This window comes from Chiloscyllium punctatum, chromosome 5, assembly GCF_047496795.1.
Source record: "Chiloscyllium punctatum isolate Juve2018m chromosome 5, sChiPun1.3, whole genome shotgun sequence".
NCBI lineage: Eukaryota > Metazoa > Chordata > Chondrichthyes > Orectolobiformes > Hemiscylliidae > Chiloscyllium > Chiloscyllium punctatum.
In genome coordinates, this window is record NC_092743.1 from 71,486,681 (window position 1) to 71,504,394 (window position 17,714).

At 38.6% G+C, this 17,714-nt stretch overlaps 1 protein-coding gene across 1 annotated transcript in view; it reads right to left on the minus strand.

Annotated features, from left to right (window-relative positions):
* The window catches only part of tcea1 (transcription elongation factor A (SII), 1), a 79,734-nt gene that overhangs the window by 36,809 nt on the left and 25,211 nt on the right, over window positions 1–17,714 (minus strand). Inside the window, exon 3 of the mRNA XM_072570543.1 lies at window positions 8,469–8,574. Coding sequence (XP_072426644.1) covers window positions 8,469–8,574 — 106 coding nt within the window. The remainder of the gene's footprint in view (window positions 1–8,468; window positions 8,575–17,714) is intronic.

Here is a 17,714-nt window from a genome sequence, read left to right on the forward strand (position 1 = left end):
TTCTTCGTCATCTCTTCAAAACACTCAGTAGAGTGAGACATTGATTTCCTGTGCACAAAGCTAATGTTGACTATCCTTAATCAGTCCTTGCCCTTCTAAATGCATGTAAATCCTATCCCTCAGAATCATCTCCAACGGCTTACCCAAGATGATGCAAGACTCACCAGTCTATAGTACTCGGGCTTTTATTTAAATAATGGCACAACAGCGAACCTCGAGTCTTCCAGTACCTCATCCGTGGCTAATGATGACACAAGTATCTCAGCAAGGGGTCCGGGAGTCTCCTCCCTAGCTCCCACAAAGTTCTGGTCAGGTCCCAGAAGATTATCTACCTTTATATGTTTTAAAGACCTCCAGTACTGCCTTTTCTGTAATATGAACTCTTTTCAAGACATCAGTATTTATCTCCCAAGTACCATTACTTCCATGTCCTTCTTCACAGTAAATACTGAAGTAAAATTTTAATTTAATATCTCACCCATCTCCTGTGGATCACACAAGTAGATCTGTAAGGGATACCTATTTGCTCCCTTGTTACTCTTTTACCCTTAATGTACTTACAGAAGCTCTTTGGGTTCTCCTTAACTCTATTTGCCAACACTATTTCATGTCCCCTTTTGCCCCTGATTTCCCTCTTAAGCATACTCCTACTGCCCTTATACTCCACTAGGGATTCACTCAATCCCAGCTGTCTATACCTGACACATGACCAGAGCCTTGATTTCTTTAGTCATCCAGCATCCTACACCAACCAGCCTTGTTCTTCACACTAACAGGGACATACTGTCTCTGGACTCTGGTTATCTATTTTTAAGGGCCTCCTTTCTTCTCAACCGCCCTTTTCTTTACCTGCGACTAGCTTCCTCTAATCGACTTTTGAAAGTTACTGTCTAATCATCAAAATGGGCCTCACTCCAATTTAGATTATTAACTTTTTGATCAGTTCTAACCTTTCCAACACTACCTGAAACTAACAGAATTAGGACCATTTGCCCCAAAGTGCTCACCTCCGTAACTTGCCCTGCCTTATTTCACATCAGAAAGTCAAGTATTGCTCCTGCTCCAGTAAGTACAACCACAAACTGAATAAGAAAATTTTGTACACACTTAAATTCCTCCCCATCCAAGTCCTAAACCCTTATCAAAGTCCCGGTCTATGTTTGGGAAGTTAAAATGCCCTACCATTACAACCCTATTATTCTTACTGATATTTGGGATCTTCTTACATATATGATTCTCAATTTCCTACTGGCTATCTTTCGGGAGGGGGTGATTTAATATAATCCCAGCCAGGTGGTTATCAGGTTCTTATTTCTCTGTCCAGTGAAAATATATGGGTGGAACAATCTCCCAGGAATATATTCAAGTAGTACCATATTATCCCTGGCCAAAAACACCACTCCCCCATCCACTCTTGCCTCTCTTTCTAACCTTCCTGTAGCATCTATACCCCGGAAAATAATTCCTATTTATCACTGAGCCACTTTTCTGTAATAGCTACGATATCCCAGGTCCAATTCTCTAAGTTCATCTGCCTAGCCTCTTGCATCGAAGTAAATGCAGTTTAATTATCGGTCTTACCACATTTTCTGCCAAGCTCCCATCTGCATAAAGAACTTTCCACGCATATCTTCCCTAAACCTTACCCCTCTCACTTTGAACTCATGACCCCTAGTAATTGAGTCCTTCACTCTGGCAAAAAGCTTCATGCTATCCATCCTGTCTATACCTTCCATGATTTTGTAGACCCCAAATCAGATTCCCCCTCAACCTCCATCTTTCTAATGAAAGTAATCCTAATCTATTCAACTTCTCTTCACAGCTAGAGGTCTCTGTACCAGGCAACATCCTAGTGAACCTCCTCTGCACCCTCTCCAAAGCATCCACATCCTTTTGGTAATGAGGCGAGCAGAACTGTATGCAGTATTCCAAATGCAGCCGAACCAAAGTCCTATACAACTATAACATGACCTGCCAACTCTTGTACTCAATAATCAGTTCAATGAAGGAAAGCATGCCGTATGCTTTCTTGACCACTTTACTGACCTGCATTGCCATCTTCGGGGAACAATGGACCTGAACACCCAGACCTCTGTACGTCAACTTTCCCCAGGACTTTTCCATTTTCTGCATAGTTTACTCTTGAATTGGATCTTCCAAAATGCATCACATCGCATTTGCCCAGATTGAACTCCATCTGCCATTTCTCTGCTTATCTCTCCAATCTATCTATATTTTGCTGTATTCTCTGACAGTCCCCTTCACTATCTGCTACTCCACCAATCTTAGTGTCATTGGCAAACTTGCTAATCAGGCAACCAATGTCTTCCTCCATATCATTTTTATATATCACAAACAACAGTGGTCCCAGCACAGATCCCTGTAGAACACAACTGTCACAGGTCTCCATTTGAGAAACTCCCTTCACTACTACTGTCTTCTGTTGCCCAGCCAGTTCTCTATCCATCTGAGGGGCAGTAGTGCTAACCACTAAGCCACCATGTCACCCCTACTGCATATATTCTGCACCGTCTCCAAGGCATCCTTGACCATGGCACAGGGAGGCAACACAGGTGGCTGCAAAAGCATCTGTGTCCCAGACTAGAAATTCCCCTATTACAATTGATTGCTTGGAACCTGACATACCGCTCATATAGTAGAGTGACAGTAACAAAAACCTGCTGTCAGGCAAACCCCACCTACAGTATCAAAAACAGAATACCTGTTTGAAACAGATGTAGACTCCTCCACTACCTGGCAACCTCTCATTTCTTTCGTAGTGGTCACCATCTACCTGAATATACCTGCTTGATTTATCTCCCTGAAATTGACATCCATCACACCCCATTGCTCTTGTAAACTCATTACCTCAAACAGCAGCTTCTACCAATCCATGCAGTCTGATAGGATTTGCAACCTAATACACTTCCTGGAGACAGTTCCCAGGAAAATTCAAATTCTCCTTAATCTCTGACATTTACTCTTCCTGTCAGATCATGCTATTAAAAGTCACTTCTGCCTGTATAACAATCTATAGACCTAGAAATTACCTAAAAACACAACACACTTTGCTCAAAAACGCAGCATTAACACAGTCTGCCTTTCTAATCATAAACACTGTCCTGGGATAACTTAGTACTAGTGTTTAATATTAAAAATCAATCAAGAAAGATGACAGCATAAATACAAGAAAAAAATGCTGTCACCTTACTCTCTACTATAGATTTACAAAAAAAAATTAAGATTTAGAAATTTGATAAGTCTTAAAAATAATTTAGCAGACCAAGCTCAAAAACCAAAGATCGCCCTCTTCTCCTGTAATTTCGGGCAGTGATGTTTTTTCTAAATCACTGATACCTTGACAGCTGCACTGGAAGCTCGATATTAAGACTTCCTACATCAACCATTAAACTTCACTACTTGTTTGCTATTTCAGTAAAACCCAATATCTAGAGTCCTTGTGCAATTTCTCAGTCCACCAGCTATGAAACTACACCTGTTGGCTGCTCCATTAAAAAGCCAGCTCCAAGCCTTATGCAATTCCTCAGTTTCCGACCATGCCACATAGTTGCTCTCCCAAAACTCTCCATCCTTCCTCCCATTTAAAGTATCTTTGCTTTTGATGTTTTTTTTAAAGTTCCAAAAACAATGCAAAACTTGTAAGAAATTACTGCACCAAGGAATTGATTAGATCCAGCTAAGTGCTGAAAAACATAAAAAATCAGGAATAGTTCTCCTAGCCACTATCCTCTTCAGTTCACCTTTTTATTAAAAATATTTGGAATAACTGTTGAATTGATTGGTGAACTCTTGACAAAGTGTTGCACAAAATCTCTATGTCTTCAAAAACCTCTCAAACCTCCAGCAATAAGTTCATTGTAAAAGACAATTATGCTCTTATATAGATCTCCAAACTCTTAGCAATGTGTTTACTGCCAGTCAACTGAATTAGATCAAATTCTGTCACCAAAAACACCATGCAATTATTAATGTTCAGGTAATTTAAGGGGTAATCACACCCTTGAAAATCTTCTGTTACCACACGGTAGTAAACCCTTCTGTTAATTAAACCAAAGACACAGAAAAGCTCACCTCGCCTCAATCTGTTAAAGTACGAGTGACAAAGAACTACCCAAATTCCACTATTTAACAAAAACATCAATTTTATTCTTTAATGTTAAAGGTGAGCATTAAACAACAACTATTTACAACTCTAAGCCTCCTTTCTCTTAAAGACTTGTTATGTACCTCCACTCTCTAACAATATTCTGATCCAATAAAAGCCCCTATTAAATTTACAGCAACTTAATTTTCAAAACCAGACAGTGGCTATCATCTCCGGTGTCGGTCTTCCTCCGTTTGTAGATCTCCCTGAGCTGTCTTTGGTCTTCTGCTGCAAAGATGTTTCATATGAAAAAAGTACCTTTGACAGAGAATGTGGTGAATAGCAGTCTTTCAACAGCAGTTGATGCTCTTTCTGGCTAACTGTCCAAAATACCTGTTTTTTTAATACCAAAATATCGGATCGTCTCATTGGATCACTGTTGTCAAAACAGTAAAATTCTAATTCGATTGGGTTTTAGTATTTTGGGGCATGATTTAAACTGATTGGCTAAGTTCGAAATGCTGTGAAAACAACTGAGGTATCTAGGTTACATCTTTTAGGGTGGCACTGTGGCACAGTGGTTAGCACTGCTGCCTCACAGTGCCAGAGACCCGTGTTCAATTCCCACCTCAGGCGACTCTGTATGGAGTTTGCACATTCTCCCAGTGTCTGTGTGGGTTTCCTCTGGGTGCTCCGGTTTCCTCCCACTATCCAAAAATGTGCATGTTAGGTGAACTGGCCATGCTAAATTGCCGGTTGCGTTAGGTAAAGAGGTAAATGTAGGGGAATGGGTCTGGGTTTTGCATCAGCAGGTCGGTGTGGACTTGTTGGCCGAAGGGCCTATTTCCACACTGTAAGTAATCTAATCTAATCTTTCAATTTCCCAGCATGCTGTGACTCCTAGTCAGTTACATGACAGGTGCTTGCCAGCTTTTACTCTCTCTTAAATGTATCGTACCTGCCTTCAACTTCATAAGATACCATTGCTCCCAGCAAATCTTTAACTTTTTGCCCAAGATGGCTATTCTAGCATTTCAGCTCAAGACTCCACCTTGGCCTCTTCAGATGAGCAGTGAGACAATGGGTATAATGATTAGAATTGTGTACCCTCATTCTGCCACAGGCAAGTAGTGAAACCTGGGGATATCTACTAGAAGTTAATACAACGGATTGGGATAATGTATTGACATGGGATTTAGAAGTAGCTGGCAGTCAAGGAACAAAGAGTAGGAATAATTTTATAGCTTGAATTTTAAAGAATTATAAAATGCAAGGAAGATAGTGTGAAAAGCCAAAAGCCTCCCTAGTCGTTGGAGTAAGAACGTCAGATCAGAATCAATGCAGAGAAGTATTAAGTGATGTACTTTGCTAGGATGAACATTGAAAGATAAAGTTAAACGATGAATACAATTCGAAATGAGTACAGGGACCTTGGTGAGTACATGCACAGATCATTAAAGATGGCAGGACAGATGGAGAACAGCTAATAAAGCATTGTATTGACAGCTTTGGCTTTATTAATAAGAGTCACTGAGAACACAAGCAAGGAGTTGATGTTGAGCTTGCATAACACACTTGCTAGACCCCAGATGGAGCATGCTGGACAACTCTGGGCACTACTTTGTAAGAAAGGCATGAATGCATTGGAGAGAGTTCAAAAGCGATTTAGATGAATTCCCCTACATTTACCTCTTTACCTAACACTACCGGCAATTTAGCATGGCCAGTTCACCTAACATACAAATAAATGAAACTTAATTTAAGAAGATAGATTGAAGTTGGTATGGTTCTCTTTGAAAGGAAGACAGCTGAGAGCAGATTTGAAGAGGTTTCAAAACCATGATTGGGCTGGACAGAATGGATAGGGAGAGGCTTGCCCAATTTATAAAAGAAATAAGACCAAGTGGTTGTAGATTTGGAGTGATTTGCAAAAGCAGCAAGGGTGATATGAGAAGGAACTTCTTCACATAGTAAATAGTTAGGGTATGGAATGCACTGCCGGAAATGTGGTGGAAATTGGTTCAACAGAGGCATTAAAATAGACATTGGATGAGTGTTTGGATAGAAATAGTGAGTAAGGATATGGGGGAAAAAAAAAAATCAGAAGTTTGGCACTAGGGAACAATGCTTGATTGAAGATCAATTCAGACATGATAGATGAATGGCTTCCTTCTGTATCAGAACAATTCTGCAATAAAGGGGCCTTTTTCTGAGTCCCAATGGAGTACTACAAGGATCAGTGCTTGGACTCCAGCTATTGACAATATATATTAATGATTTAGATAAGGGAACTAAATTCCAAGTTTGCAGAAAACACAAAGTTGGGTTCAAAGGTGTGTAGTGATGCTGTAGTGTGAGAACAAGTAGAGTGAGTGGGCAAATGCATAGCAGATGAAGCATAACAGATAAATGTGAGGTTATCCAATCTGGTAGCAAAAGCAGGAAGACAAATCATCTAAATTGCAAGAGATTTAGGAAGGGCAAATGTGCAGTAAGACTTGGTTGTCCTTGTAATGCAGTTGCTGAAAGTAAGCATGCAGTAGGCCATTTAGGACTGAGATGAGGAGAAATTTCTTCACCCAGAGGGCAGTGAGCCTGTGAAATTTCTTAATCCAGAGGGCAGTGACCACGGTTGTGGTCAAAATACTGAATATTTTCAAAAAGGAGTTAGATATAATTCTTAGGGCTAGAAGGGTCAAAGGTATGGAAAGAGAGAGCAGTAACAAGATAGTGAGTTGAATGACCAGTCGTGATCACATTGAATGTTTCTATATTTAAATTTCCCTCAAGAAAATGTTGGCTGATTCTCAGAGAAACTCCAAATTACCGTAAAGTCAACCTGTTACCAGGTTATCAAGTTTATGCATAACAAGTTTGCATAGGCAACTCATCATGAAGTTGGGCAGAGAAATTTAATAGGAAATTTAAAAGGAAGGGAAAACACAGCAAGAGACCATTTTGTGCTGAAGGGCAGTATTCAAGGAAAACAGTCCTGTGGAGAAGTGATTGTACCCTCACATCTTGAACCAGAAGCGCAATATTCAATTTCTACTCCAGGACCCGATGGTTAAGCAAAACCTGTGAATGTTGCTGAAGCAAATGGATTAGATTCTCGCATTTTCATATTTATGATATATTAACCATTTCACATTTTTAAGTATTTTTCTACATTTTTCAATAATGAGAATATTCATCTTCTATTGCCACTAAATATTACAGCTAAAGAGATCGAATGGCACCCAGTAACTCCCTGCAAAACATTCCTATGGCAACCAGTGAGTGCCAGAGAGATACTTTGTCAGCCATCTCATGGAAAGAAAATTGTAGCCTCTGCCATCACTGCCCATAGTCTTTGACTACAACTTGCATGCAAAAGCGACATTGCCACAGTAACCTATGGACTCTTCAGCAGGCCAGTTGGCTGGATGATCACTATGGAACGGATTGGTACTAACTGCACTATTCTGGCTAGGGTGGATTCGAGACCAATCTTTATCAGAGAACTCAAGAAGAAAAAAAAAGATTGAACATTTTTATTTAATGCTGCACCAGCAGCATTCACAGGCTTTAGCATGTTTTACCTTGGAAGAGGCAAGATTTTCTGGTAATTTTACACTCCTCCCTTTGACGTGTTTTGTAAATTAAACTTTTACAAGCCTTGCCTTTCTAGCAAATGCGCTAGCAATTAGAAGCACCTCAAGAAAATCAAGAAAGTAATATGTAAACATAATTACACAAAACAACATACTCATCAAATATTTTCTCCAGCACTTGAGCAATACATAACATTTCATATAAGCATAATGTGGAGTTAATTAATTTGTCCACTATATAGCATTTTAAAACCTTTTCAGGACACCATTAAGTATGCCCATGTCAACTGTATGTTTTATATTTTTGCCTTCTGGATTAATTATTGAACTACCAAACCCAACATATTAATAGTTTAAAGAAGCAGTATATTGTACACTGTACCATCAATCATAACATAAAGCAACTTGAAGAAGGACACAACTCCAGCAAAAGGAATAAAATAATGTAGGAATTTTGAAAACACTAATATCTTTAAGTTTTGCACATTTGCCAAGCATACATACAACAACTTGCAGACAGTCACAAAACATGCAACGTACTTGTGAGAGTTGGATTTTAATGATTCCTGTCTCAAGCTTTTCACCTGAAACTGCTAACAGGCAAGTGGATCGGAAAGAGGAGAAGTAAGTGATCCATTATATTTGTTTATGTTATACTGCTTGGTAAAAGCTTCAGCAGAATATCCAGATCATAAGAGTGACATCTGGATAATATTAAACACCAATTAATCAGTTGGCAATAAATGGAACTCTGGAGTATAATTCCTTACCCAAAAGTTTCTTCCAGGATTTAATAAGGGATTTTGCCAAAGATATGACATCATCTTCTTTACTCTGCTTTCTGATGGCATTTACAGACATTCCAATTCTGGTGGACTGCAAAACAAAAGAAACATTACCTACTAACTAAGTTTAATAGTTTGGAAAATAATTAAAGTAATTCCAAACATGTACAAATTCTACCTGGCTCTTGTAAAGAATAAGCAAACCTTAAATTAATCTTAATATTATAAAATGAATTGGAAGTCTAGAGAAGACATTTATTCAGTTTTTTTAAAAGATGAACAGTATCATTTGTATTTTTAATAACTCATATGGTGATGTTTTAAATATAACCTTCTAACAACTCGATGGTTTTCATCCTGCAGATACCCATATACTCCATAAGACATAGGAGTGGAAGGAAGGCCATTTGTCCTATCGAGTCCACTCTGCCAGTCAATCATGGCTGATGGGCATTTCAACTCCACTTACCCGCATTCTCCCCGTAGCCCTTAATTCCTTGTGACATCAAGAATTTATAAGACCATAAGACATAGGAGTGGAAGGAAGGTCATTCGGCCTTAAAATAATAATAGTTGATTTTAACTTGCATTCTATTTTTAAACCAGTTTTTCTGTGTGCATTGAACATGCAAAACACGATTCGTCCTAAATAGCTGGGGAAGTATGATTGTTCAGCAAATTAGAAGTTTGGATAACCAACCACAAATGTCAATCATAAAATCAGAGCATCTGTAATTTTTTCCTTTTGAAAAACAAATTGGTGGGATACTGCCAACATATTCTGCTTCCTATTATCTTTAGCATGGGCAACTAAGACAAGAATTTCCAACAATGTGAAGCTCACAATACGTATTATTTTTGCGCCAGTTGCACAAGAATGACTACAATTATATAATAATTTGAAACATATATCCCTTATTCAGCCATTTAAACAATCAAGCTGATCAACACTCATACACATATAACAGTAAATGCCAGACTGAGAGAGTACTCAAGATAGAAGTCAGCGCAGAAAGCTTGCAGGGGCTAGGCCAATTCCACACTGGAACAACCACACCAGGTCTAGGTTAAATCCACACTGACTGATTAACACAACTCCAACAATAAAGGTCACGTTGCCGCAGTCTTACCAGAACTTAGGGCTGTTCTCTCATTACAGAAACAACTGGTGGCAGTTTAACCTGAAGGGCATCATGAGTCAGGTGAAGGAAAGGTTCAGAAGAAGTCCTTCATGGTAACCTCAGCTGGTGTGGGGATTGAACCTATGCTGTTGGCTTCACTCTGTACCAAAAGTCAGCCATCCAACCAACTGCGTTAACCAAATAGAGTACACTCAACAGTGAACAGACACAGCAACCTTATTCAAGCAGTCTTCACTGGGCATACGGAAAATGGGTCAGAAGGAGTGAAGACAGAGAGAAAAAAAAAGAGTTCCCCAACATCTCAGCTGGAGAGCAGGATGCTGTCCCACCACTTTAACTCAACTAAAGCATTCTTAACTACAACCTGCTTGTCATCTGGTAACAGTGAACCATCCCTAATTATCACATTTATATACTCTAAATAATGTATCAAATCTAAACTGCAGCTTTTTCATAGATCAATAAACTATCAGAAAATTACTTTCAAATCATCAACTGCTTAACGATGATCACAAACCCTAAAAGCAACAAAAGACTTTATCAAACAACACACAGTATATCTCAATCTAAAACAGAATTCCTAGCTTCAGCCATTCTTCCTGGTACTCCGTAAAAGGTCAATAGAATAACTTAAAAGTGATCCTTCTATAATGTGCATACTTATAAAACTTTCAACAATGCCCTTTTCCTCCATTACATAATTTTTAACAAAGTGGCTTGAAATATTCATTATCTGAGAACTGCAGACAGACATTGAGAAATCCTAGAGCTCTTTAATTGTCAATATCTAATGTACCATTTGCATTAATAAAGCTTTAGATTAAAATTACACATTCAAATTATTCACGTGGATTTGTTCACATTGATTATTTTTGTATTTGGAAAGACAAGGACTGATTATGGACAGTCAGCATGGCTTTGTGCGTGGGAAATCATGTCTCACAAACTTGATTGAGTTTTTTTGAGCAAGTAACAAAGAGGATTGATGAGGGCAGAGTGGTAGATGTGATCTATATGGACTTCAGTAAGGTGTTCGACAAGGTTCCCCATGGGAGACTGATTAGCAAGGTTAGATCTCAAGGAATACAGGAAAAACTAACCATTTGGATACAGAACTGGCTCAAAGGTAGAAGACAGAGGGTCGCGGTGGAGGGTTGTTTTTCAGACTGGAGGCCTGTGACCAGTGGACTGCTACAAGGATCGGTGCTGGGACCTCTACTTTTTGTCATTTCCATAAATAATTTGGATGCAAGCATAAGAGGTACAGTTAGTAAGTTTGCAGATAACACCAAAAGTGGAGGTGTAGTGGACGGCGAAGAGGGTTACCTCAGATTACAACAGGATCTGGACCAGATGGGCCAATGGGCTGAGAAGTGGCAGCTGGAGTTTAATTCAGATAAATGCGAGGTACTGCATTTTGGGAAAGCGAATCTTAGCAGGACTTATACACTTAATGGTAAGGTCCTAGGAAGTGTTGCTGAACAAAGAGACCTTGGAGTGCAGGTTCATAGCTCCTTGAAAGTGGAGTCGCAGGTAGATAGGATAGTGAAGAAGGTGTTTGGTATGCTTTCCTTTATTGATCAGAGTATTGAGTACAGGAGTTGGGAGGTCATGTTGCGGCTGTACAAGACATTGGTTAGACCACTGTTGGAATATTGCATACAATTCTGGTCTCCTTCCTATCGGAAAGATGTTGTGAAACTTGAAAGGGTTCAGAAAAGATTTACAAGGATGTTGCCAGGGTTGGAGGATTTGAGCTATAGGGAGAGGTTGAACGGGCTGGGGCTGTTTTCCCTGGAGCGTCGGAGGCTGAGGGGTAACCTTATAGAGGTTCACAAAATTATGAGGGGCATGGATAGGGTAAATAGGCAAAGTCTTTTCCCTGGGGTGGGGGAGTCCAGAACTAGAGGTCATAGGTTTAGGGCGAGAGGGGAAAGATATAAAAGAGACCTTTCCAGGCAACGTTTTCACACAAAGAGTGGTACGAGTATGGAATGAGCTGCCAGAGGACGTGGTGGAGGCTGGTACAATTGCAACATTTAAGTGGCATTTGGATGGGTATATGAATAGGAAGGGTTTGGAGGGATATGGGCTGGTCACTGGCAGGTGAGACTAGATTGGGTTGGGATATCTGGTCGGCATGGACGGGTTGGACCGAAGGGTCTGTTTCCATGCTGTACATTTCTATGACTCTATTAACTAACAAAACTGCTAAGATGGGTTCAAAAGCTGCAGGAGGACAGGAGTCAAGCAGCTTTATTTTGAAAATGGCAACCCAAATTTTGATCAATATGTCAACACATTAACATGTTTATAAATTTAAATAAGTATTTAACTATGCTAATATTCAGTAATGGTTTCTGCAATGTTACATTTCAAAGGAAAAATCTTAATGCATAGTAACTGGCTGAACACCGCAAGCCTGAGATAGCACCTGCACACAGTTTATATGACCACTATTTTAGTAAAAGCATTTGTACTACCACAGAGCCATGCGGCAAAAGCACATCACTACAACCTGTTTGGAGGGATGGATCAATTCCTTTCCCTGTCATTGTACGCCTCTAACCACAACAAAGTTTGAATTTAAAAAGGAGCTAAATTTTGCCAGTTATACACTGGTTTGTATACAGCTTAGTATCAGAAACAAATCTGTCATGTTCCTGATGTTAATGAATAGTTTATCGCAAAAACATTAGGAGCAGCAAAAGGTTTAAAATATACAAATATATCGCTGAAATACAAATGCACACAACTTCTTCCAAGCCTAGAGAAAATATAAAACTCTGGACAGTGCTTATCTTAAAAGTACTTTAAAAAGTAAGTTAAATTCAGAAAAAACGTTATTCCGTTTTTCCAAATGGTATTCTGCAGGCATTACTTTTCATACTAGCAGCACATACAGAGGTTTCTTCCTGGATCAGTTATGACTGCTAGAATCCCCTTTTCTGGAAACAATGGTGTTGATTTACATTTCTCCAATAAGAACTCTCAAACTTTGATGAGAGGAGTTTCATAGACAGGGTGAGACCCTCGTGGCAAGTTCTTGCTGGCATTTGTTTTCAAAACCTTTTGCCTTCACACACCCACAAACTAGGTCATGTGACCCCTCTGAAAGTATTGCAAACTTAGGAGCTCCATTTGTTTCACTTTTCAAGAGTTCAGATACATATTTAATGATTAAACTTAATATTTTAGATAACACATCTTCATAATAAGAGACAAATTATGACACGTAATGTTAAATATTCACAGCTAAACACACATTCAGAACTCACATAGGGCAACTGCATCAGATCACCTCATTTCAATGCGTACCAGCAAATCTAATTCCCGATTCACCAACTGTCTCATACCAGAACTTCCTTCTATCATTGACCACAGCAGTGGCTGCTTGGTCACAATAAATAGCAAACAAACAGCACAAACCAATTTTATAAATCAAACCATACAATATTTTCCACAAAAATCTAATCACGACCCTTATGCTGCTGTCCTCAATTGCCCTGCATAGTCTCCCAAGTAATGACACACCACTTGTTCTGGCAATCGTCCTTCAGTTAGGGAGACTGCTAACAGCCTTGCAGGTCGATTTGATCCAACTCTAGATGGCCTGGGTTTTTCACTTTACCGTTTCAACATAAGCAGGAAAAATGTAGTTAGCTGAAGACAACAGCTACAATGGATAATGGTAGTGATGAATGTTGTCTTCCTGAGTAAGAACAAGAGGTTCATGCTCCAAGATCCCTCTACCAATCCCACAAGACAGTAGCTCTTAGCCATGTGTCAGTCAACAGATTGCTGGAATTCAGAGAACTGGCAAGGCTGTATTCATACCCTGCAAGCTAAGATTGCATGACAGAAGTCTGTAGTACAACTGCAGGTCCAGATATTAACAGATATTTTCTAGCACGCAGTGGAAGCTGAAAGGGTCAGTCATTAGAACTTGCACCATGGATCCAGAAGTATATTCAGAGTTGACCAACACTCGCACAACAGAAAGCAGCAGTTTCAAGATCTCTACAAAGCCCCTGTGCTAATTAGTACTGGTCTTCTCCACACTTCTGGAGCGTAACTACAAATTTTCTAAGTCATGCTAATGCTTCAAATATCATGCCCATAGCATCTACTTTTTTTCTGTAGCATGCCTCAAAAGGGCTTCAAAGCTCATCATTGCAGAGTTATGCATCTTTAACCTCTGGTGAGCTGGCACCTACACCATGCACACATGATATCTTACCAAGTACAGATCCATAAGCTAAGCTATTCTCTAAAGTACATTAGTGTGTCAGTATTTGAACTTGTAGCTGTGGGTGAGAGAAAGAAAGTTAACTTCAAACTCACTATCTCCCTGCTCTTCCACCTCAGTCTTTTGTACATGGTCTATCCAGGTTGCGGTTTTATAGTCTGAAAAGAATAGCTGTAACAAGAGGCAACTAGAATGAAAAGTAGAAGATATATGCTTATAAAGCTTTCAGCTTGTAAATAACAAGAATAAGGGGATCAGAATGTGCAAGTGAGGACTTAGGATGAATAAATTGCTAATTTTGATGATTTGAGCCACAGGGCTAGCAAGGGCATTAGACATGATGACTCCAATATTAAGCAGCAAAACATTGTTCATTGCACAAAAGGCTTGTCCTCTGCTGGTTATGAGCTGTTACTTCTAATTATGCACCACTTTGTCCAGCAAGAAAAAGAGAAGTGTGCCAGTTAGTCTAGTGCAATATGTTTGGGTAATGTAGCTGTCATGATTGTATATGTGGCACAACGTGCAAAGTCCAACATGTGGCCAAGAGGCTTGAATATGTATTAATGAGTAATGGCGAGGCGAAGGAATGAACATTAGGCAGCAGACATGATTGAGCGAGACCACCTTAGTAGGTGAGTGAAAAGTGTGATACATTAATTAGAATGCACCTTCCCTTTAAATATGAAAGCCAGCTTCAATTTATGCTACCCTCCCATACTTTTTCATCATTTATTGGGACTTTCAGACATTCAATAACATGCTTAACACTGATTAAACAATGTCATCATTTAACTTTGTATGCAGCCTGAGTCAGAAGCATCAGACATGGGTCAATTGCGTCATGATCTGCACACTCATCTGAATTGCATTAAACTTTGCAGCCTTTTAATCCTAAACAGATAGAGGTAATTCTTAACTTGCTGTATATTATAGTATTGTAGGAAGAAAAAGGTGATAGAAGTAAATGTAGTAACTGATTCTTAGAAATACAAGATCGTATTTCACATTTTCTTGTTCAGTCGCACAAACAGAAAATATGCATCAATTTGAACAGAATCAGTGTTGTGCCATCTTCTGTTCAAATTTAGAATTAAACTGAAATTTACAAGTCATTGGTTACTCATTAGGTAAACTTGAACTGCAGATAAAAATATCAGAATGGTTTCTGATTTGGGTGTTTTTAAAAAGCCTTCCAGATCAACACTAAACAGTGTTGCCCAATAGTATTTTTACTGGTCAAATCTTTCTTTACAATAACGTACCACAATTAAAATTAACTGTTGCTTTAAAGTGCTACTCTAACACAAGTTAGGGGGTGCATTTTTAAGATGAGAGGAGAAAATTTTAAAAAGGACAGGCGGGGCAACTTTTTGTTTTTACACATGGTTATGTGTGGAATGAACTGCCAGAAGAAGTAGTGAATGCAGGTACAATTACAACGTTTAAGACATTTGGATAAGTACATGAATAGGAAAGGGCTAGAGGGATATGGGCCGCACAGCAGGAAAGTGGCACTTGTTTAGTTTGGTAACATGGTCAGCGTAGGCTGACAGAGGAAGTGGTAGAGGCTGGTACAATTGCAATATTTAAAAGGCATTTGGATGGGTTTATGAATAGGAAGGGTTTGGAGGGATTTGGGCCGGGTGCTGGCAGGTGGGACCAGGTTGGGTTAGGATATCTGGTTGGCGTGGACAAGTTGGACCGAAGGGTCTGTTTCCATGCTATATGACAATCCATGAAGTTCAATCATGGTGACCTTTCAACATGATAAATTTATCAACATGCAAAATAAACTAACATTTATTTTCACACTTTTTGAACCCATCCTACAGAATTCTTATATTTAAATTTTCTTACTACAAAAAGGCTGAAATTCCATAAGTATGCTGTACGTGTCCCTTCGTTTATTTAAAAAACTTCAAATACATTAAAGGAATTCACTGGAATGGACAAAAAGAAATAAAAGCTGCATTCTTAATAATTTGTACAAGTCATGAACTGCAACATGAAGTTCACAGAGGTTTTTAAAACCATTTCACAATGTTTTAGAACAAAATGTTTGCTTTGTTTTAACACTTCTGAACCCAGTTATATAAATCAGATAGAAAACATCTACTATTCAGTAAAACCTGCTCAATTGAAAGTCATTGGCAAACTTTCACTGACAAAAACAAACATGGAAATGCTGAAGCAAAAGCTGACTTGATGCAACAGATTAACACCCAAGACATTGCTCATGATTTATTGGGGCAACTAAGGCAGTAAGACTCTTTAACATGATTCTACACAGCAGAGGCCTTTGGTGCACAACTTTGCTTGGGGACAACAGGTTAAAATTATAAAATTAAAACTTCTGGGTTTAGTAGTTTGATAAGAAAAGATGTAGCAAATTATGTAGCCTGCTGACTGGGAAAACACCCGCCTTGAAAATCAGAATGGTGTAAGCTTTCTTGACTCCTTTCAGAAAATTAATTTATTCATGAAAGTTACTAGAATGTTGTGATTACTAATTCATAAAGGATTTTTTCATTCTTAGTAATAGCTTGTCTAAATTAATTTTAATCAAACAGATTTGTTCTAGTAAATAGACAGTGATTACTTTAGCCAATCAAAAAGGCCTGACACAAGATGCATTTTGTACAAATTTCAATGCAATATAGACACCATACACCACTTTCAATCAAGGGATTTTAAAAAGAGACATTGTTAAAACTTTTCAATTCACACTTTTCTGCAAGATACATTATCATCACTCGGGCTTGTATGCCAATAACATATTGACTTGTGCATTCTATTTGCGATTAGAGAAATGGAAATTACCTAATAATGTTTAGTTATCAGACGTTCAAAGTAGTTTGGTTTATAATAATCTGCAAAGATTTACATATAGAAAACGGATCAACATAAATATTCAAATGACGATAAACCACAGAAGGGCCACTTTGATAATATAAAAATGTTACAATCCATATCACAGTTATAACACTGGACCAGCAACGCTGACATCATGAATTCAAATCTCACCCACAGAAGTTATAAAACTGAATTCAGTAAAATGAGTCAATTGTGGGCTAGTACCAGGAAACATAATCATGAAAGGTTCCAGATTATCATAAAAGCCCAACTGGCTCACAAAGCAGAACCTGTCTTCCCTACCTGGTCTGGCCTACAAGTGACTCCAGTCCCACGCTACATGGTTGACTCAAAGCCCTCACAGATGAATTCAGTAGATTCTGGTGGGACAATATCATAAAGACTTTGATACATTTTTAAAGTAGATAATGATCTTGGTAAAATGGCAACTCTTATGGTTTAAAAAAAAAAGAGTAACTATAGATCCTATTGTACTCACTAAAAAATTGCATTAAGCACTACATAAATTTTGACATTTATATAATGATGCAAAACTGGTGATCGTTAACTAGAAGCCCACAATTTATATCTCTCCTGATTTGTCTTACACTGGCATCAATGGAAACAAAAACATTATCTGGAAGAATGTGAAACAAGCTTCAAAACTGCTACATCCGCTATCACAAAGGGTGAAGTAATATTTTTGGAGTAGTATTAAACTCTGCAATGTTCACAGTGTTCAAATTGTGCAATTATTGTTATTAGTAGAGTTAACAGAAGCATAGACAACATTTTATGATGGAACAGGAGCTAACAGTTAAGGAGAAAGTTCCATCATGTGAAGCCATAGCAGCTAAAAAAGGTAGCGCTACAGATTGAGCAGAACTAAATTAAATGATAAAGGTAAAACTCTATTTCATGCTAGCATATTCAACTAGATATAGGAATAGATTTTCATTGATTTTTCACAATTCTCAACTGTGT